The following is a 23,561-nucleotide window of genomic DNA, read 5'->3' on the forward strand; positions in this document are numbered from 1 at the left end:
AAGTGTCCTGATTGTATGTCTCATTACTTTAGGAACTAACAATCCCTCTCTTTGGGGGTCATTTATCTGCTAATTACCCGTGGACGACAATCCTATTAGCGGTGTTAACCCCGCGCGTCATCTCCCCTAGGTGGACTTTTCCTCGCAGCTTCAGGAGCTGGGCAAAAAAGTCCATGAGGAAAAGGCACCATCTGGGGGGTTTACTGTGCAGGGAAACCGATTTTGCAGTTTATTCGGAAACCGTTGGTTTCTGCACGTTAACTCCTGATTTACCCCGCGGCTAGTTGGATTCCCCCTTTTATGTTTCTTTCATTCTGTCTCTCTCTCTGGGCAGGATGTACTAATCATTGCATCTGCCATGTGGTACATCCCATCCCGCCTCTTATCGGGTACATACCGAGGTTGATTACTTACCCTCTGGTGTCCTTGTGCGCATACAGAACGCGGAGGGGGCGGGGAATGGGGATCTCTCACCGGGCGTCCCAATATGAAGCTCATCACATTCTGGTGCTTAGTACATATGGGAAAAGCGGTAGAACCCATGAAAACAGCATTCCGGGGGATTTACTGCATTTTTCACTTTAGTACATCCGGCCTCCTTTATCTTTCATTTTCTCTCTCTTTGTTCAGCTTTCTTTCTATTTTTCTTTCATCATTATCCTGATCTATGTTCGGTCTGCATCTTCCGAGTCTCCGTGTTTTCCTAATACCAAATGATTAAGGTCGGCCAGACTGCCCAGCTCATGGCTGCTCCCTCTCACATCTAATCCGCAATACATGGATGAAGGTTCTTTGATGCACCTTTTGAATAGACGTATAGAGAATATCCCCAGTAAGAACGTTTCGTGAATAATATCTTTATGTATTTGCAGAGAGAAGACCATAGAGACTGCCCTAGAGAGAACAGAAGCTGATGTCTGTCTATCCCAACATTTACCAAGTCTATGATGATGTTGTCTCGCTATGGTCAGTGAGACACAGATACAGGACTGTATGTGGTAGGGAATATAGATTGTAAGCTCCATTGGTGCACGGACTGATGTGAATCACTTGTAACAAGAGTCACAGACGTACGTTTAATGCTACCAATACTATATAATAAATAATATGTTCATTCATTCTGGGTTTTGTTGTATAAGCGATAAATATTTAAAGCACAACATGGAATATAAATCTTTTTAATAAATGTGATTTCTTTTTCTAGTTTTACAGACAAACTGAATATTTTGTTTATTTACAAACACTAAAAAATTTATACAGATGAGTTAAAATGTTCTAAATGATTTTGGATCCCATCAGTATCATCATTTCCTGTACGTCTTTGTCCTACGCAGACTATTTCATAGGATAATATCTTCACATACCGGATACATGACTGACATCTATAGACGGACGCACCTGGTGACATAATACAAAGTATAGGTAACCGGGACCACACGCAGGAACCTCACACAATATACAAATAATAGGACCTGATTTCAAATGACATTTGTTGCCCCCGGATGCTGCCCTCACTACTTCCTGACACACATAGAGCTCTCATGCTACGTAGGAGATCACAAGGGTTCATTTATGCACGCCCGTAAAACGGCGTTTAAACAGTCAGACACGTCTGTTTATCTAACCAGCCCCCGGTACCACCCCCAAACGCTGAGTACCTGTCACTAACTTAGCGAGTGGTTCCTCACAATGCAATCGCTGTGCGTGTACCAGTTCGGTAGGAAACATTGCGTACAGCTCTGAATCATTTCTATAGATAACAATGGATCTCTCACTGTCATGTATAACAAACATGTATTATGTATAGGGTATCCGAACAGCAGGACAAGAACTTTAGGATCGTCGACGAATATGTTGACATTGAAAAATGCAGACACGGTTAAACTGTCGACATGTCCGTAATGTCACCGGGATGTCGACATGTTTTTTTTTTTGTGCTTATTTTTAAGTTAAGGGTTAGGGTAAAATAAGTAAAAATCTGAATACTGACATACTGGTGACATCATGCTAAGTGTCGGCTCTACGGATATGTCGATACTTTTTGAGTGTTGACATAATGGTTGTCGAGATAAAGTCCATGTTGACACTCCGAATGTCAACTTTTTATGCCACACCCATGTATGTAATAACGCATGGTGACCTGTCCCATCTCCCTCATCACATATCACTGCACCGGTTACATCTGTGGCCTGGGATATACACACCGCTGGGTAGCGATTGGACTGAAGGGGGTATCAGACTATAATACGCCGGGTACTTGAGACATTTATCGGGGGGATTTATGATGAAATGATAAATTCTTCACATAACTCCTGGAATTAGGGCACTTTGCCTACAAGATTCTCTCAACATCTCTTCTTAACTACGGAAGCTACCGCCGGAGGCTCCCTAATAATCAGAGCAATAATGAGCCTGATCCAGTGGTACACCCTCCTCGGCAAGGCCAGTGGGCAGCGCCACCCAGTGCCCCATGTCCTTAGGCTTCTAGCTCACAGCCGGTGAGACAGAGAATTGTCCAAGTGTACTGTAAAAATGGGAATCTCCTTCCCGTTCTCCGGTGGGGCTCCCCCGGTCAGGACCTCTCCGCCGTCACTCTCGATCACCGGGTGGTGGAATTCTACTAATATCTGGTACAGTAGAGAACCGAGAACTGCCCCGACACATGGTGCCACCACAGGGACCCACCACCAGCTGTTTCCAGCTCTGTAAAGGAGGAAAGACAGATAATCCCATAACACTTGCTCTACTGGTGAGTCTACACCCTATGCATGGAAATGATGGACAATATACTGCAATTAAGCTCCACTGAACACTCTTAGATTAACTAATTGTCCTATGTTAATGTGGTCGTGGTTTGTCTGGGTACCTTTAAGCCTGTCCCTGTTCATGAGATAAATGACCATACTAGGTCTCAGTAGGGCTGAAGATGTGCCCAAGGCAAGGTGGTTTTGTAGACATCTTGTAATGAAGTTGCAGAAGTAATGTACAGAAACAAAACAGTTTACAGGGTTTAACCACAGGGACAGCTAGAGATAGATGTGTGTTGAGATCTGTACTTGCAGTGGGCCACCCAACTGGTGGGCAGGTTTCCCCATTGGGGATGTCCGTCCTGGTGACCTGGCAGCATTGATAATACATTCTGACCCCATCTTTATCCCTTAACCTTGGTTGTTATGTCATGCGTGTATATTACTTAGGAGGCTAATCTCTGCAAACCTCCGTCAGCGAACAAAGGTCCAGCACGCTATCTCCCACAGGCAGAGTTCATACTTGTCCTTACAGTGTACGATTTGACTATGAATAATGGAGGCAGCCATTTTATGTACAGAGATAATAATCAGCCTATACAAGCAAAAGGTACTTACAGCATCGTAGCCAATGAATGAGCTGGATCCCTATAAGCAGTGACAAAGCCAGTGGCCGTGTATTTATGGGTAAACTTTGGAAGATCAGTGTTGAAGTCAGAAAACCAGAACTGATGGATCATTATAACAAGGGCTGCACCAGGTCCACACCTGGAACTGACCTATTATCATACGAAGACCTTAAACTCTACACCCAGCAGATTACAGGAGATATGGATCAAACCTCCTTAAGAGGACAGATGGAGAAGTACAGTCAGGTGCATAAATATTGGGACATTGACAGAATTTTCATATTTTGGCCTCTAGTCACCACCACAATGGCTTTGAAATGAAACAAACAAGATGTGATTTAGCTGCAGACTTTCAGATTTAATTTGAGGGTAATTACATCCAAATCAGGTGAACGGTGTAGGAATTACAACGGTTTCTATATTTATATATGTCAACATTCAGAACCAGTCAACCTTGTGGTGTTGACCTTCTAAATGTCCACCTTTCATACCACACCTGGCCTCAAAATCGTATATAGCCACCAAACAGGTTCTCACACAACATCACCCACCTGAATACATCGGTTCCCCATCCAGCCACACAGGTGAACAGCCTCGGCCCCAGGTCTCGAGTTGGGTTGATGGGGTATCCACAGTTGGCGCCCATCGACAGTCCAATGGAGAAGACCAGCAGACCCACAACGACAGGCTCCAGGCCCTTGGGGACCGGTTTGTTTCTGGGGTCACAGATGGCCAGGATGCCAATCATCAGCATGGCTGTTCCCATAACCTGTGTGTAGAATACGGTAGTCACTTGTGAGGACACGCCGGTGGACGAGGCAACCAAAGAGTATGGGGACATCCATTGTTGGGCACATCATTAAACTATAAAAGGTGGATAATGATTGTGATGACTGTCAATATGGGCCTGGTAGACGATACAATGGTGCAACCAATGATGGCGTCTAAAGACGCACCAGGCGGTATTAGTGTCTGGAGACGCTCAGTCCTTGCGCAGTAATACCCACGGCTGTACACCAGGGAAGGGCTCTTAGCAGTATAAGCATAAAGTCACTGACTTGCAGGCGGCAAAACGCACACACTCTGACGCTGCTGTGCAAGGATCAGAATCAGCTCTTTTGTCTCTATAACGTCTGTTTTACCATTTGGTGATATAAGATGTTATATAGAAGTCACATGACGGATGTGAAGATAAAGTTAGGTAGAGATAAGAGAGGCAGAATAACTTGCTGGTTGGGGGTTACCTGATCCAGGAAGCCGTTCCAGGTGCTCAGATAGGGGGCGGGGTAAGAGGAAAATATGGAAGCCGTCTCTCTTGGTCCGTAAACCGTCAGGTTCCCGTTGGTATAAGATTGGATGGCGTCTGAAAAGAGAAAGAACTTGTGATGATTCCAAATAACGTCTCGGGGGATCGTCCCATACGGAACCGCGGCCCCATTCATCTAAATGCAGCGATAAGGAGGATTTTTTTTTTTTATTGCTGTAACAATAAATCACTTATCAATCCACCAATATATCACTAAAATGTCCGGAGGGGAGAGAGGTACTTATTACTTCATCAGGCCATTCCCTGTGGATTTGCTAATTTAGTTCCCAGAATAAAAAATTAAATTAATTTATAAAAAAAAAAAAAAAATCAGTAAAAATATTGCCGTAAAATGGTTTATTAAAAAACAAATAAATAATAATAAATATTATTTTTGAATAATTATCTTCTGCTATGGCCATCCTGAGACGTCCATGTACCCAATACCACCCACATGAATAGAGAAGCCGGTAAATCTTACAGCTGCCAATGGAACCAGTATCACCGCCAGTTACCCTGTGCTATATATTGGGTCAGTGAACAAACCATCGCTAATAAACACACAAATTGTTGCTGGTAATTGGGCTTTCCACTCTGTGATATATACGCCCTGAACGGGATAAAGATGGGACGATCCCTGAAGCATAAATTGAGGCCACGGCACTTATATCGTAGGCCGTCATCGGCTGGGTGCTGTCACACAAGCAGTTTTATAGCATGTAAGGAGAACATCAGGAGCAAAGGGCCGATGTTGTACGCCAGCTGCAGGCTGGGTCTGTGGGTACACACATGTATAGACACTGCTTCTGTGAAGGGCACATTATACTGAGCTCATAATACAGCAAGTAAAGTATGGACAGGATGCGATGGTGAAAAACCAGCTCACCGTAATATAACGCAAACACCGCGGCAGCTCCAGAGAAGGACGCAACCAACTGGACTAGAACGTAAAGGGGCAACTTCCGCCAGGGGAACCTGCCCAGGACGCACAGGCTGAGCGAATACGCCGGATTCAGGTGCCCTCCTGTGGGGTAGTAAAGACTGGTTAGATGACTGGCTCTCTATATATGTATAGTATGCTGTATACCATGAGGCACCACTAAAGAGAGACAACCCCTACATGCCAACCGGTCCTTCCTGTGAGCTCTATATAATACACACCATACATCTCTCTATAATACACACCATACATCTCTCTATAATACATACCATACATCTCTCTATAATACATACCATACATCTCTCTATAATACATACCATACATCTCTCTATAATACATACCATACATCTCTCTATAATACATACCATACATCTCTCTATAATACATACCATACATCTCTCTATAATACATACCATACATCTCTCTATAATACATACCATACATCTCTATATAATACACACCATACATCTCTCTATAATACATACCATACATCTCTCTATAATACATACCATACATCTCTCTATAATACATACCATACATCTCTCTATAATACATACCATACATCTCTCTATAATACATACCATACATCTCTCTATAATACACACCATACATCTCTCTATAATACACACCATACATCTCTCTATAATACACACCATACATCTCTCTATAATACATACCATACATCTCTCTATAATACACACCATACATCTCTATATAATACACACCATACATCTCTCTATAATACACACCATACATCTCTCTATAATACACACCATACATCTCTCTATAATACACACCATACATCTCTCTATAATACATACCATATATCTCTATATAATACATAACATACATTATGTGTAGCCCCTTTAGCTGGGTGCAGATGGTTTTGTCCTCTGTTATATTCCAGTCATTTAATGTGTAAGTAATGTATTAAACACCTTTTTTTCCTTTAATGAGCATATAATTAATAAAGCAGCACAGCGGGGAAGGACGGGCTGCATTTGGGGTAAGTACAGAGGTAACGTTCCCCTGTATGTCTTCCCATGGGCTTACACACAGGAAGTCTAGTGCTCAAAGAAAAATGCTCCCCCCATACACACATTATCACACACATTATCACGCACATTATCACGCACATTATCACGCACATTATCACGCACATTATCACACACATTATCACACACATTATCACACACATTATCGCACACATTACCGCACACATTACCGCACACATTACCGCGCACATTATCGCACACATTATCGCACACATTATCGCACACATTATCGCACACATTATCGCACACATTATCGCACAGTTCCGGTGAGTCCCAGAAGCGATTGTCAGTATTTATTATATATAAGGCTTAGATAACAATAAGAGGGACTTGGCTAAGAATTATTTTCGGACTTACCGATAACAATATATTTACATTAAGGTTACGAGCCCCGGCCTCCACATACACACAGGTCCATCATCCCGACAGCGTAATGAGGACCAGCCGCACCAGCTGCCACGCAGCCGGCCATAAATCCTAAGTATTAAAGTTATAGCTCTGTCGATGCTGCACGCAGGCGGCCAATGTTTTCAGTCTGCGCATGCGTTCCGATGGTCACCGCACAAAGACACAGATTGTCATTGCAATTTCAGTGGGTGTTTTTGGCAGTAACAGGGGGTGGCTAGCAAGATGCGGGGGTGTCGCGGTTAGCGACTACATCCTAAAATGCAGTTCGCCTCCCCCAGCGGCTAGGTTGAGATGGACATCTATTGCATCTGCCTTAGGGTGGGTGCAATCTCCGATGGTGCGTCTATCGGTGCGAGCGATGGTGCATTTTCATACGCAGAGAGGCAGATTAGCGGCAGAGTTGGTTTGCTCAGTAGGAAGCTCATCTGTATTAGACTTTTATACGCAGTCACGGCAGCAAGACGCCACCTCTGACTGAGGCCCAAAATGAAGCAACTTTTCTACTTTAATGTATTTAGAGAGACGCTGGGGCTGATAGTGTAGGGTGTACACGCCCACATGGCACTGGCCACACCCACACAGCACTGGCCACACCCACTCCTCTTCACAATAGGCCCCTGATCATTTTCAGCCTCAGGCCCTTGTGGCCTCTAATCCGGCCCTGGCCCCCTGGTTTTGTTGAGGATACCATAGAGTGTAGTCACTGAGTGAGGGAGTAGAAGAGTGAGCTGGAAACATACCTGAGATGCCTCCTGACACGTATATGGCGATAATGACAGCAATGGCTCCGCCCAGGTACATGCAGAAGAAGTTGCCTTTGGTGTTGAAGCTGGTGACGCCCTGAGCGGAGGCTCCGACTGTGATCAACTGTGAGATGGACAAAGAAAAATAAAACAAGGGCTCTGTCATTCACTATACAGTGAAAAGACACCATAAAGCTAAGACAATGATGACTGGTGAAGGCAACAGATATACTAGAATAGATACCTGGAAGTATAGACAAGCAGTCGGGTTCCTCTTACCTGTCTTTACATGGACTCCGTCTATCAGAGACTGAATACCTGGAAGTATAGACAGGCCGTCGGGTTCCTCTTACCTGACCTTACATGGACACCGTCTATCATAGAGACTGAATATCTGAAAGTATAGACAGGCCATTGGGTTACTCTTACCTGACCTTACATGGACCCCGTCTATCATAGAGACTGAATATCTGGAAGTATAGACAGGCCATTGGGTTACTCTTACCTGACCTTACATGGACCCCGTCTATCATAGAGACTGAGGAGCTCATTCAGAGTCGGTCGTTGCGGCCGCTCGGTCGTATGCAACCGATGTTCGTTAAACTGCGCATGCGTAAAATTCGCAATGCGCATGCGCAAACTAGCTGTTACGATCAAAAATTGCTCTCTCCTTGAACACAGACAGGTCGTTAGTTTGAGTGATAGGATGAGGCGTTTGTGGGTGGTAACAGGGGAAGGTGCTTGTGAACGGGGGAGTGGAGATCCGAACGCAGGCGTGCCTGACTATAAACAGCGTTTTATGGGAGTGCATAATTAACTAAAGTAGTGTCATGGCACATGTGACATGGGAGGTTTTTACACTGACTTGATCGTAGTGTTTAAGAGAGGGTATGGTCAACCTTAAGCTCTACGACCAGCTCCGATGGTCTCGAAGAATCCTTATATGCCCGGAGATGACGTGTATTGCGAACGAGAAGGGGGCGTGTTTGTAGTCTTACAGCCGCAACCTCCCCTCGCTCATGCAGCTAATGATCCCATCTTAACGACGCAACTTGCGAGTGCTTCATTTGCATATCCGGCCCATTTTCCCTTACGACCGAGCGGCAGCAACGACCGACTCTGAATGAGGTCCTGAATACCTGGACAGGCCGTCGGGTTCCTCTTACCTGACCTTATATGTACTCTGTCTATCATAGAGACTGAATACCTGGAAGTATAGACAGGCCATTGGGTTCCTCTTACCTGACCTTACATGGACCCCGTATATCATAGAGACTGAATACATGGAAGCATAGACAGGCCGTTGGGTTCTTCTTCTCTGACCTTACATGGACCCCGTCTATCATAGAGACTGAGGAGCTTATTCAGAGGCGGCCGTACGGTCTACGACCGCACGGTCGCCTCAATGTTTTGCCAGTGCGCATGCGCACGAGGGAGCCGGCTCCCCCGTGCGCATGTGTGAGACCCGCTACGACCGACAGCGCTGGTCGTAGCGGGTCTCTTTCCAAAGGGGGCGAGCTGTCGATGTTGATTGACAGCTCGCCCCGTTTGGAAGGCGGGCCGGGGGGTGGCAGCCCAAACGGAACGCCTGCAGTTTGGGGGAGGCCCCACTGACATCACTAGTGATGTCAGTGGAGAGCTTCCGGCTCAGACAGAGCCAGAAGCCCTCCGGGGCTTACGACAAGTGAGACCCTACCCTAGGGTCTCGTCTCGTAAGCCCCGATGGTCGCGATGGTCTCTGACCATCGCGACCATCACCCGAGCGGTCGTTAGAGCTGTGGGTGTTAACCCACAGCCTAACGACCGCAACAGAGGCGGGCGGTCAGGATGCAAGTTTCTGAGCGACCGCTTGCATCCTCCAACCGCCTCTGAATGAGGCCCTGAATACCTGGAAGCATAGACAGGCCGTTGGGTTCTTCTTTCCTGACATTACATGGATCTCCCTGTATGGGACATCCAAAAAAAACCATAAACACTTATTGTGGTCAGGAGAGATTCTGTAACTAACGCACTGTCATCTCCCAAACTATGGAGACCAAACAGGAGAGGGTCCAGTGCACAAGTGTAAACCAAGGCCCCATATTTACATTAACTGCAAACATGGATTGATGGGCAGTTACTGTGTGCAGACTTGTCTGATCAGCACCCATATGTAATACAGGAATCACCGATCACTCCAAACTAATCACTTTCCAGGCAGGACTCCAGCCGTGATTGTATAAGAGAAGTGCTGGGATTTGTCAAGAGAAATATTGAGATTAGCCAACAGCGTTTACTAATCCACCAACCAAGATCCAATGTTGGGGATCATAACTACCAATTAGTACATATATAAAATATGGTTAATGATCCGCCGAGCTTTGCCCCATTTCACAGATACCAAGTTCCAAATCTGTATACTCACAGCTTTGTCCTGGACCACTAGGTGTCTAAGACTAGAATATCTGTTTCTTGATTTTCATAATCAGACACAAAAGTCACCGGGCAACTTTATAAGAAGTACGCTGTTTCCTATATTAAATAAATAAATTATATATTGTTATGCAATGCCGCCAGATGTACTGCTGGCGAACTAATTATGCTGGAAGCCCGAACGTCAGGATCCCGACTGGGGCTGGTAAGTACCCTAACCCTCCCTTAGTGGTGCCTAACCCTAACCTCCCCCCAGTGATGCCTAATCCCCCTCCCCCCAGTGATGCCTAACACTAACTCCCTTATCCAACTTCTCCCCAGTGGAACCTAGCCTTAACCCCCCTTCCCCTAACAAAAACCCTCCCCAGGAGGTGCCTAATCCTAACCTCCCCCCAGTGATGCTTAACTAACTCCCTTCTCCAAACCTAAACCTAACCTCTCCCCAGTGGAACCTAGCCTTAACCCCCTTTCCCCTAGCCTAACCCTCCCCAGGAGGTGCCTAATCCTAAATCCCCCCCCAGGGGTGCCTAAAACTAACCCTCCCTCCCCCCCCCAGCGGCTAACAGCTAACAGTCCCCGCTTACCTTAGTTCGGGATTTCGGCGTCTGGCTAAACATCGGCATCAGTATTTAGACGCCTATCTTTAGTACAGAGTAGAGCTTCCAGTCTCAGCATTCCGGACGCTGGTAAATTAACTGCATCCCATATATGACTGTCAGTCTACAATATAGCTGTGATTTTTATTTATCATGACCAACTAGTGAGCGACCTTTTTCCCAATTCTTCATAAATTATATATATATAGAGCTATTTTTCTGGAAAAACAAAATAGGTTCAGGAACTGTGGGTGGAGGTAAAAGCAATAATACATATATATATATACACACACACACACACACACACACATATATATATACATACACACACACACATATATATATACACACACACACATATATATACACACATACACACACATATATATATACACACACACACACACATATATATATACATACACACACACACACACATATATATATATATACACACACACACACATATATATACACATACACACACATATATATACACACACACACACACACATATATATATACATACACACACACACACATATATATATATACACACACACACACACACATATATATACACACACACACACATATATATACACACATACACACAGAACCGGCACTTACCCTTCCTGAATGATGGTCCCGGATGCACAACCACCAGAAATAGTTAAATGTTTCCAATCACGGAGCCTCTCCAGGACTTTCAAACACACAAATAAAAACTGCAGCTCTGCAACGTTTAGGTTTAATTAATAAACCGTCATCAGGCATACAGATAAAAACAAGTCTTACCTTAAATAACCCATCACCAATGACTGTTTACCATTCCAGTAAACATTACCAAATTGGACATGTACAGTGATGCTTGAAAGTTTGTGAACCCTTCAGAATCTTTTATATTTATGCTGAAAGTTGGCCTAAAACTACCTCAGATTTTCGTAAAAGTAGGTAAAGAGAACAAAATAATTTTTGCATGAGTCTATTCAGTGCATCGCCATTCCATAGCCAGTGCATCGCCATTCCATAGTGAGTGCATCGCCATTCCATAGTCAGCGCATCGCCATTCCATAGCCAGTGCATCGCCATTCCATAGTGAGTGCATCGCCATTCCATAGTCAGCGCATCGCCATTCCATAGCCAGCGCATCGCCATTCCATAGTCAGCGCATCGCCATTCCATAGTCAGCGCATCGCCATTCCATAGTCAGCGCATCGCCATTCCATAGCCAGCGCATCGCCATTCCATAGCCAGCGCATCGCCATTCCATAGTGAGTGCATCGCCATTCCATAGTCAGCGCATCGCCATTCCATAGTCAGCGCATCGCCATTCCATAGCCAGCGCATCGCCATTCCATAGCCAGCGCATCGCCATTCCATAGTCAGCGCATCGCCATTCCATAGCCAGCGCATCGCCATTCCATAGCCAGCGCATCGCCATTCCATAGTCAGCGCATCGCCATTCCATAGCCAGCGCATCGCCATTCCATAGCCAGCGCATCACCATTACATAGTCAGTACTGTGCTGCTTTACGCCTTTGTCACAGTTTCTCTAGGTTGGAAACAATGGCCAGTATACGCAGGGTTTTTCTGTGCCTCACTGGTCAGCGCGGCCATGATGTTAACACTGGTTATACTATGTTGCTATGGGCCAGTCTGGCCCTCGGTGATGTCATTGGCAGGCGCCATTGTGCGCCTGATGTCACAGGGTGCAGCACTGGTAACAGGGGTTTGCTTCACTGGTGTCATTGGTGATGGGTTATTTAAGGTAAGACTTGTTTTTTCTCTCTATGCCTGATGACGGTTTATTAATTAAACGGAAACGTTGCAAAGCTGTGCACTTTTATGTTTTTGTGTCTGTGTTTGGAAACATTTTTTAATACATAAACACGAAAATATCAACATCAGGTGCCAAGACAAAAATAGAAGAGAACACGGCACTCTTGGCTATAGTCCAATCAGGGATAAAGGATATCGCAGCGGCCCCCGGTGCTTACCATATAAAGTGACAGAACAAGTCAGCAAGGTGGCACTCAGGGATTTCAGCAGGATGATCTAAGGTACTGTAACCCAGGGTCCAACGTTTCTATTTATTCAAATGGTCTTCAGGGAGATGGATAAATATCTAGCTAGCAATACGGATTCTCATTATGATGGGTTAATGGTTTCGTGGAACCTGATTGGAGGTCCCTGCACTGGACTCTATCCTCCTACTGTAACTTTATTGCTATTTAGTAGCCATAAACACAAACGCTTATCTGCTTAATGATACATTTATGTACTAGAGGTCTATTCGTCATAATCCAGTCAGAGATAGCGAGCCATCAATTACCCCTCTCCTATTGCTACAGATAGTACGGCTCCGGGATATGATATTCTGTGTGAGGATGAGTCCTTCTGTCCTGGGATTCTTTACCCATGTCTCATGTATTAATAGTGTAACACAGACATGCCGGCACAACACAGCTCAGAGAGAGAGTACTTATTACAGAGACAGATAAGTTATACAGAAGAGAGAGAGAGAGTACTTATTACAGAGACAGATAAGTTATACAGGAGAGAGAACTTATTACAGAGACAGATAAGTTATACAGGAGAGAGAGAGAGTACTTATTACAGAGACAGATAAGTTATACAGGAGAGAGAACTTATTACAGAGACAGATAAGTTATACAGGAGAGAGAGAGTACTTATTACAGAGACAGATAAGTTATACAGGAGAGAGAACTTATTACAGAGACAGATAAGTTATACAGGAGAGAGAGAGTACTTATTACAGAGACAGATAAGTTATACAGGAGAGAGAGAACTTATTACAGAGACAGATAAGTTATACAGGAGAGAGAGAGAGTACTTATTACAGAGACAGATAAGTTATACAGTAGAGAGAACTTATTACAGAGACAGATAAGTTATACAGGAGAGAGAGAGTACTTATTACAGAGACAGATAAGTTATACAGGAGAGAGAACTTATTACAGAGACAGATAAGTTATACAGGAGAGAGAGAGAGTACTTATTACAGAGACAGATAAGTTATACAGGAGAGAGAACTTATTACAGAGACAGATAAGTTATACAGGAGAGAGAGAGTACTTATTACAGAGACAGATAAGTTATACAGGAGAGAGAACTTATTACAGAGACAGATAAGTTATACAGGAGAGAGAGAGTACTTATTACAGAGACAGATAAGTTATACAGGAGAGAGAGAGTACTTATTACAGAGACAGATAAGTTATACAGGAGAGAGAACTTATTACAGAGACAGATAAGTTATACAGGAGAGAGAGAGTACTTATTACAGAGACAGATAAGTTATACAGGAGAGAGAACTTATTACAGAGACAGATAAGTTATACAGGAGAGAGAGAGAGAGTACTTATTACAGAGACAGATAAGTACTCTCTCTCACCTGTATAACTTATTACAGAGACAGATAAGTTATACAGGAGAGAGAGAGTACTTATTACAGAGACAGATAAGTTATACAGGAGAGAGAGAGTACTTATTACAGAGACAGATAAGTTATACAGGAGAGAGAGAGTACTTATTACAGAGACAGATAAGTTATACAGGAGAGAGAGAGTACTTATTACAGAGACAGATAAGTTATACAGGAGAGAGAGAGAGTACTTATTACAGAGACAGATAAGTTATACAGGAGAGAGAGAGTACTTATTACAGAGACAGATAAGTTATACAGGAGAGAGAGAGTACTTATTACAGAGACAGATAAGTTATACAGGAGAGAGAACTTATTACAGAGACAGATAAGTTATACAGGAGAGAGAGAGTACTTATTACAGAGACAGATAAGTTATACAGGAGAGAGAACTTATTACAGAGACAGATAAGTTATACAGGAGAGAGAACTTATTACAGAGACAGATAAGTTATACAGGAGAGAGTACTTATTACAGAGACAGATAAGTTATACAGGAGAGAGAACTTATTACAGTGACAGGTAAGTTATACAGAAGAGAGAGAGAGTACTTATTACAGAGACAGATAAGTTATACAGGAGAGAGAACTTATTACAGAGACAGATAAGTTATACAGGAGAGAGAGAGTACTTATTACAGAGACAGATAAGTTATACAGGAGAGAGAACTTATTACAGAGACAGATAAGTTATACAGGAGAGAGAGAGAGTACTTATTACAGAGACAGATAAGTTATACAGGAGAGAGAACTTATTAAAGAGACAGATAAGTTATACAGGAGAGAGAACTTATTACAGAGACAGATAAGTTATACAGGAGAGAGAGTACTTATTACAGAGACAGATAAGTTATACAGGAGAGAGAACTTATTACAGAGACAGATAAGTTATACAGGAGAGAGAACTTATTAAAGAGACAGATAAGTTATACAGGAGAGAGTACTTATTACAGAGACAGATAAGTTATACAGGAGAGAGAACTTATTACAGTGACAGGTAAGTTATACAGAAGAGAGAGAGAGTACTTATTACAGAGACAGATAAGTTATACAGGAGAGAGAACTTATTACAGAGACAGATAAGTTATACAGGAGAGAGAGAGTACTTATTACAGAGACAGATAAGTTATACAGGAGAGAGAACTTATTACAGAGACAGATAAGTTATACAGGAGAGAGAGAGAGTACTTATTACAGAGACAGATAAGTTATACAGGAGAGAGAACTTATTAAAGAGACAGATAAGTTATACAGGAGAGAGAACTTATTACAGAGACAGATAAGTTATACAGGAGAGAGAGTACTTATTACAGAGACAGATAAGTTATACAGGAGAGAGTACTTATTACAGAGACAGATAAGTTATACAGGAGAGAGAACTTATTACAGAGACAGATAAGTTATACAGGAGAGAGAGAGAGAGTACTTATTACAGAGACAGATAAGTTATACAGGTGAGAGAGAACTTATTACAGAGACAGATAAGTTATACAGGAGAGAGAACTTATTACAGAGACAGATAAGTTATACAGGAGAGAGAGAGAGTACTTATTACAGTGACAGGTAAGTTATACAGAAGAGAGAGAGAGTACTTATTACAGAGACAGATAAGTTATACAGGAGAGAGAACTTATTACAGAGACAGATAAGTTATACAGGAGAGAGAGAGTACTTATTACAGAGACAGATAAGTTATACAGGAGAGAGAGAGTACTTATTACAGAGACAGATAAGTTATACAGAAGAGAGAGAGAGTACTTATTACAGAGACAGATAAGTTATGCAGGAGAGAGAACTTATTACAGAGACAGATAAGTTATACAGGAGAGAGAGAACTTATTACAGAGACAGATAAGTTATACAGGAGAGAGAGAACTTATTACAGAGACAGATAAGTTATACAGGAGAGAGAGAGTACTTATTACAGTGACAGGTAAGTTATACAGAAGAGAGAGAGAGTACTTATTACAGAGACAGATAAGTTCTCTCTCTCTCCTGTATAACTTATCTGTCTCTGTAATAAATACTCTCTCTCTCTCCTGTATAACTTATCTGTCTCTGTAATAAGTTCTCTCTCCTGTATAACTTATCTGTCTCTGTAATAAGTACTCTCTCTCTCCTGTATAACTTATCTGTCTCTGTAATAAGTTCTCTCTCCTGTATAACTTATCTGTCTCTGTAATAAGTACTCTCTCTCTCTTCTGTATAACTTATCTGTCTCTGTAATAAGTTCTCTCTCTCTCCTGTATAACTTATTACAGAGACAGATAAGTTATACAGGAGAGAGAACTTATTACAGTGACAGGTAAGTTATACAGAAGAGAGAGAGAGTACTTATTACAGAGACAGATAAGTTATACAGGAGAGAGAACTTATTACAGAGACAGATAAGTTATACAGGAGAGAGTACTTATTACAGAGACAGATAAGTTATACAGGAGAGAGAACTTATTACAGAGACAGATAAGTTATACAGGAGAGAGAGAGAGTACTTATTACAGAGACAGATAAGTTATACAGGAGAGAGAACTTATTAAAGAGACAGATAAGTTATACAGGAGAGAGAGAGTACTTATTACAGAGACAGATAAGTTATACAGGAGAGAGAACTTATTACAGAGACAGATAAGTTATACAGGAGAGAGAGAGTACTTATTACAGAGACAGATAAGTTATACAGGAGAGAGAACTTATTACAGAGACAGATAAGTTATACAGGAGAGAGAGAGAGTACTTATTACAGAGACAGATAAGTTATACAGGAGAGAGAACTTATTACAGAGACAGATAAGTTATATAGAAGAGAGAGAGAGTACTTATTACAGAGACAGATAAGTTATACAGGAGAGAGAGAGAGAGAGAGAGAGAGAGAGAGAGAGAGAGAGAGAGAGAGAGAGAGAGAGAGAGAGAGAGAGAGAGAGAGAGAGAGAGAGAGAGAGTACTTATTACAGTGACAGGTAAGTTATACAGAAGAGAGAGAGAGTACTTATTACAGAGACAGATAAGTTATACAGGAGAGAGAGTACTTATTACAGAGACAGATAAGTTATACAGGAGAGAGAGAGTATTATAGGTAATGCCTACCTGCGCTCTGACTTATACAATGGGGGATGTGTATTCATTCAGCAGCGGTACCTATAAGGTAACCCAAACCTTGTAGTTAATAGTGGTAAATGAAGGAGGGTACTGCGCTCGAATGAAAGGGTATTTTGTGAGTGTTCCCAAAAAAAAGAAGGTTAACAATCTGTCTGTTTTAGACTATTTATTAGGAGTCACACTGCTCCTATGTTGAACAATGGATATATGTCCATAGGTATATGTATATTAAGGGTATTAAGAGAGAGTGTACTTATTACAGAGACAGATAAGTTATACAGGGGAGAGCACTTATTACAGAGACAGATAAGTTATACAGGGGAGAGAGAAAGTACTTATTACAGAGACAGATAAGTTATACAGGAGAGAGAACTTATTACAGAGACAGATAAGTTATACAGGAGAGAGAGAGTACTTATTACAGAGACAGATAAGTTATACCGGAGAGAGAGAGAGTACTTATTACAGAGACAGATAAGTTATACAGGAGAGAGAGAGAGTACTTATTACAGAGACAGATAAGTTATACAGGAGAGAGAGAACTTATTACAGAGACAGATAAGTTATACAGGAGAGAGAGAGTACTTATTACAGAGACAGATAAGTTATACCGGAGAGAGAGAGAGAACTTATTACAGAGACAGATAAGTTATACAGGAGAGAGAGAGAGTACTTATTACAGAGACAGATAAGTTATACAGGAGAGAGAACTTATTACAGAGACAGATAAGTTATACAGGAGAGAGAGAGAGAACTTATTACAGAGACAGATAAGTTATACAGGAGAGAGAGAGTACTTATTACAGAGACAGATAAGTTATACAGGAGAGAGAGAGAGTACTTATTACAGAGACAGATAAGTTATACAGGAGAGAGAGAACTTATTACAGAGACAGATAAGTTATACAGGAGAGAGAGAGTACTTATTACAGAGACAGATAAGTTATACAGGAGAGAGTACTTATTACGGAGACAGATAAGTTATACAGGAGAGAGTACTTATTACGGAGACAGATAAGTTATACAGGAGAGAGTACTTATTACAGAGACAGATAAGTTATACAGGAGAGAGTACTTATTACAGAGACAGATAAGTTATACAGAAGAGAGAGAGAGAGAGAGTACTTATTACAGAGACAGATAAGTTATACAGGAGAGAGAGAACTTATCTGTCTCTGTAATTACTCTCTCTCTTCTGTATAACTTATCTGTCTCTGTAATAAGTACTCTCTCTCTCTCTTCTGTATAACTTATCTGTCTCTGTAATAAGTACTCTCTCCTGTATAACTTATCTGTCTCTGTAATAAGTACTCTCTCTCTCTCTCTCTCTTCTGTATAACTTATCTGTCTCTGTAATAAGTACTGTCTCTCTCCTGTATAACTTATCTGTCTCTGTAATAAGTACTCTCTCTCCCAAGACCATCGCGACCATCGGGCTTGCGACGAGGCCCTTGTGGTAGGGTCTCGTTGCCGCAAGCCCTGGAGTGATTTTGGCTCTATCAGAGCCAAAATCACTCACACTGACATCACTAGTGATGTCAGTGGGGCCGGACTCAAGACGGTAGGCGCTCCCATGGGAACGCCTCCGTCTAGCAACCACACCCCCGGCACGCCCACTAAAGGGGGCGTGCTGTCAGTCACCATCGACAGCACTCCCCTTTAGTGCGAGACCCATAACGACGGCTTGGCTGTCGTTATTCGGGTCTCGCGCATGTACACGACGGAGCTCCCTCCGTCATGCGCATTGTGGGAACATCGACCCGCTTGCGAGCGTCCTGCGCTCGCGAGCGGGTCTGAATGACCCCCAGAGTACCTATTACAGAGGAAGGAGAGAGAGAGGGGCAGAGTACTTATTGAAAGACTAGGGCAGAGTACTTATTACAAAGGCAGAGTACTTATTACAGAGGAAATACTAGGACAGAGTACTTATTACAGAGGAAAGACAAAGAAAGGGTACATAATACAGAGGAGATAGAGGCAGAGTACCTATTACAGAGGAAGGAGAGAAAGAGAGCATGAGTACTTATTACAGATGAAAGAGGCAGAGTACCTATTATATAGGAAGGAGAGAGGCAGAGTACCTATTATAGAGGAAGGAGAGAGGCAGAGTACTTATTACAGAGGAGAGAGAAGCAGAGTACCTATTACAGAGGAGAAAGGCAGAGTACTTATTACAGAGGAGAAAGAGGCACAGTACCTATTACAGAGGAGAGAGAGAGAGGCAGAGTACTTATTACAGAGGAGAGAGAGGCAGAGTACCTATTACAGAGGAGAGAGAGAGAGGCAGAGTACTTATTACAGAGGAGAGAGAGGCAGAGTACTTATTACAGAGGAGAGAGAGAGGCAGAGTACTTATTACAGAGGAGAGAGAGAGAGGCAGAGTACTTATTACAGAGGAGAGAGAGAGAGGCAGAGTACTTATTACAGAGGAGAGAGAGAGAGGCAGAGTACTTATTACAGAGGAGAGAGGCAGGCAGAGTACTTATTACAGAGGAGACAGAGAGGCAGAATAATTATTACAGAGGAAAGAGGCAGGCAGAGAACTTATTACAGAAGAGAGGCAGAGTACTTATTACAGAGGAGAGAGAGAGAGGCAGAGTACTTATTACAGAGGAGAGAGAGAGGCAGAGTACTTATTACAGAGGAGAGAGAGAGGCAGAGTACTTATTACAGAGGAGAGAGAGAGGCAGAGTACTTATTACAGAGGAGAGAGAGAGGCAGAGTACTTATTACAAAGGAGAGAGAGAGGCAGAGTACTTATTACAGAGGGGAGAGAGAGGCAGAGTACTTATTACAGAGGAGAGAGGCAGGCAGAGTACTTATTACAGAGGAGACAGAGAGGCAGAATAATTATTACAGAGGAAAGAGGCAGGCAGAGTACTTATTACAGAAGAGAGGCAGAGTACTTATTACAGAGGGGATAGAGAGAGAGGCAGAGAACTTATTACAGAGGAAAGAGAGAGGCAGAGTACATATTTCAGAGGAGAGAGACGCAAAGTACTTATTGCAGAGGGGAGAGAGACGCAAAGTACTTATTACAGAGGAGAGAGAGAGGCAGAGTACTTATTACAGAGGAGAGAGGCAGAGTACTTATTACAGAGGGGATAGAGAGAGAGGCAGAGTACTTATTTCAGAGGGGATAGAGAGAGAGGCAGAGAACTTATTACAGAGGAGAGAGAGAGGCAGAGTACATATTTCAGAGGAGAGAGACGCAAAGTACTTATTGCAGAGGGGAGAGAGAGGCAGAGTACTTATTACAGAGGAGAGAGAGAGGCAGAGTACTTATTACAGAGGAGAGAGAGAGAGGCAGAGTACTTATTACAGAGGCGAGAGAGAGAGGCAGAGTACTTATTACAGAGGCGAGAGAGAGAGGCAGAGTACTTATTACAGAGGAGAGAGAGAGAGGCAGAGTACTTATTACAGAGGAGAGAGAGAGAGGCAGAGTACTTATTACAGAGGAGAGAGAGAGGCAGAGTACTTATTACAGAGGAGAGAGAGAGGCAGAGTACTTATTACAGAGGAGAGAGAGAGGCAGAGTACTTATTACAGAGGAGAGAGAGGCAGAGTACTTATTACAGAGGAGAGAGAGAGGCAGAGTACTTATTACAGAGGAGAGAGAGGCAGAGTACTTATTACAGAGGAGAGAGAGAGCGGCAGAGTACTTATTACAGAGGGGATAGAGAGAGAGGCAGAGTACTTATTACAGAGGAGAGAGAGAGAGGCAGAGTACTTATTACAGAGGGGATAGAGAGAGAGGCAGAGTACTTATTACAGAGGCGAGAGAGAGAGGCAGAGTACTTATTACAGAGGCGAGAGAGAGAGGCAGAGTACTTATTACAGAGGCGAGAGAGAGAGGCAGAGTACTTATTACAGAGGCGAGAGAGAGAGGCAGAGTACTTATTACAGAGGAGAGAGAGAGAGGCAGAGTACTTATTACAGAGGAGAGAGAGGCAGAGTACTTTTTACAGAGAGAGGCAGAGTACTTATTACAGAGGAGAGAGAGAAGCAGAGTACTTATTACAGAGGAGAGAGAGAGGCAGAGTACTTATTACAGAGGAGAGAGAGGCAGAGTACTTATTACAGAGGAGAGAGAGGCAGAGTACTTATTACAGAGGAGAGAGAGGCAGAGTACTTATTACAGAGGAGAGAGAGGCAGAGTACTTTTTACAGAAGAGAGAGGCAGAGTACTTTTTACAGAAGAGAGAGGCAGAGTACTTATTACAGAGGAGAGAGAGAGGCAGAGTACTTATTACAGAGGAGAGAGAGAGAACACCTTCCTCCCAGCCTCAGCAATGGGTGAGGATGAGACATGTACATTGAGTTCAGTGAGGGAAAAACAGCCTCGTCACCAGAGCAGGAGTAAGACTCCATAGGGTCCTAAGGTTTGTATCCCGTTCTCTCCCCTCTGTCTACAAAACAACTAAATAAACAGAAAAAAGATTACCATACTCTGGTGCCCCCAGGTTGGAGACTAGGTCACCTAATGCATGAGCGGTCTCTGCTCCATCCTGCCCTGCATCTCTGTACTAGCCCTGTCCTACATTCATACAGAAAGCTCTGTCACGACACCTCCATCCTCTGCTACAACACTATCTTATCCTTACACTAATCCCCCGTCTCTTCCTTTATGTCTCTTCTAGCCCTAAACTCACTCCCTACAAATTACTATATCACAGCACCTCGGTCCTTCCTCTTCTAAGCCTATATTGTTGGACAATTTATGTGCACAACTCTTTAGTTACTTACAAGCAGAACAAATACCCCAAGAAACTCAGCGAGGCATTCCCGCGTGAGGGTACTCTTCAGCCTTATACGGTTCTGCACTCTCTGCTGAAGGCACCAACACGCCATCTCAACGTCGCATCAGACAAGGAAGAGACGGCAGAGATGGGGTTAGGTCTCCTTATAAAGACTCCTATCACCAGAGAAAGATAAGAGTGTCACTCAACCACAAGTCATTTATTTATCTGCTGAGTATTCCCGGCCTCTGGTGGATAAACACGAGTCATGTCAGAATAACTTGGTTGAACTACGGCAGACCTCAGAAGGTGGCTGAAACCATGAAGAACCCCATCAAAGCCAGGGCTATATGCCGTCCAACGGTTGGAGTGGGGAACCAATTAGATCATGTATCCAAAAACCTTGTCATGCAGTCAGACGCTGAAGACTGATGGCCACCAGCTTCACACATCTACCAACTTTTTGAAATGACCAATTCTACACTTCTATACTGGCTGTGATGGAGGTGCATCAAAGCTTCTAAAGATTGGACAAGTTGAGGTTGCCTATAGCAACCAATCACCTTCTAACTATCATTTTATAGAATGTACTTGGGAAATGCAAGCTAGTAGCAGATTGGTTGCTATGGGCAACTTCTACACTGGTCCTCTTCTCCACTCATTAGAATATTAAAATCCATTGGGCCATGGGAAACAAAGCCTCTGAAATATCCTTTCTAAAGCTTGAGTGTGGCATTTTCCTTTACTTGCCTGGGTCCATGAAAATGTTTTATTAGGAAGATGTGATACCGATGTCCGTTATGTCACAGATTGTTCCAGATGATGGTGGCTTCTGCGCTTCCTTCTCCATATCATTTCCCCTTTAAAATGTTTGCTGACCACAACCGAGAAGACAACTGGCAGAAAAAGAGAATGGTTTATGTATCTCAGCAATGAACTCGAGGTCCACACAAATATTTAATTCTGTTTACAGAAAGGGAAAAAAAAATAAAATCGCTGAGATATTTTATGGTCTACCCAGATTAATCACGCTTGTTGCTGTGGTGTCCTGATACGTAGACCTTATTATCTCTCGACTTGCATCAATAAAAATTATGTTGATCTCCATTATCTAATGAACGTGCTGAGGAATTTATCTGCTACAAAAATAAATCATTCAGCCAAGCCTGCTAAATAACAGGAATAACTGTGGGCCAGCCCGTTTCTGTATCCACTGGTAAAGGCCAGTGGGCAATCTGATGTGACCACCTCATCTGGGTAAATAAGATGTCATAATCCTGGGTTCTTCTCTCTATTGTATTCATTCTTATGGTGACGTCTCCTCTCACCAGCAGGCTCAATGGTCCCAGGCTTGCTGCTTCTTGTCATCCAACGGTGAGGGTCCCACATAGCACCACTGGTGACCCCACGAGTTCCTCAAAAAATGGTAGACCTCACTTACTC

The 23,561-nt window shown here is 43.0% G+C and overlaps 1 protein-coding gene across 2 annotated transcripts; it reads right to left on the bottom strand.

Moving 5' to 3' along the window:
- Nucleotides 1-1,200: 1,200 nt before the first annotated feature.
- On the bottom strand, nucleotides 1,201-23,269 carry AQP10 (aquaporin 10). 2 transcript variants are annotated; one of them, XM_088467539.1, is made up of 7 exons: nucleotides 22,869-23,269; nucleotides 17,368-17,418; nucleotides 7,826-7,952; nucleotides 5,569-5,706; nucleotides 4,621-4,739; nucleotides 3,928-4,145; nucleotides 1,201-2,703 (listed from the first exon to the last, which is right to left on the bottom strand). In XM_088467539.1, exons 3-7 carry the CDS (start codon nucleotides 7,884-7,886, stop codon nucleotides 2,490-2,492), a joined length of 750 nt encoding a protein of 249 aa, XP_088323665.1. In that variant the 5' UTR covers nucleotides 7,887-7,952; nucleotides 17,368-17,418; nucleotides 22,869-23,269; the 3' UTR covers nucleotides 1,201-2,489. The 2 variants fall into 2 exon arrangements, with proteins under 2 accessions (XP_088323665.1, XP_088323664.1); XM_088467538.1 differs by lacking the exons at nucleotides 17,368-17,418; nucleotides 22,869-23,269 and adding an exon at nucleotides 22,126-22,271.
- Between the last annotated feature and the right edge of the window lie 292 nt (nucleotides 23,270-23,561).

Source organism: Taudactylus pleione, unplaced genomic scaffold, assembly GCF_031769625.1.
Source record: "Taudactylus pleione unplaced genomic scaffold, aTauple2 ptg000073l, whole genome shotgun sequence".
Taxonomy (NCBI): Eukaryota; Metazoa; Chordata; class Amphibia; order Anura; family Myobatrachidae; genus Taudactylus; species Taudactylus pleione.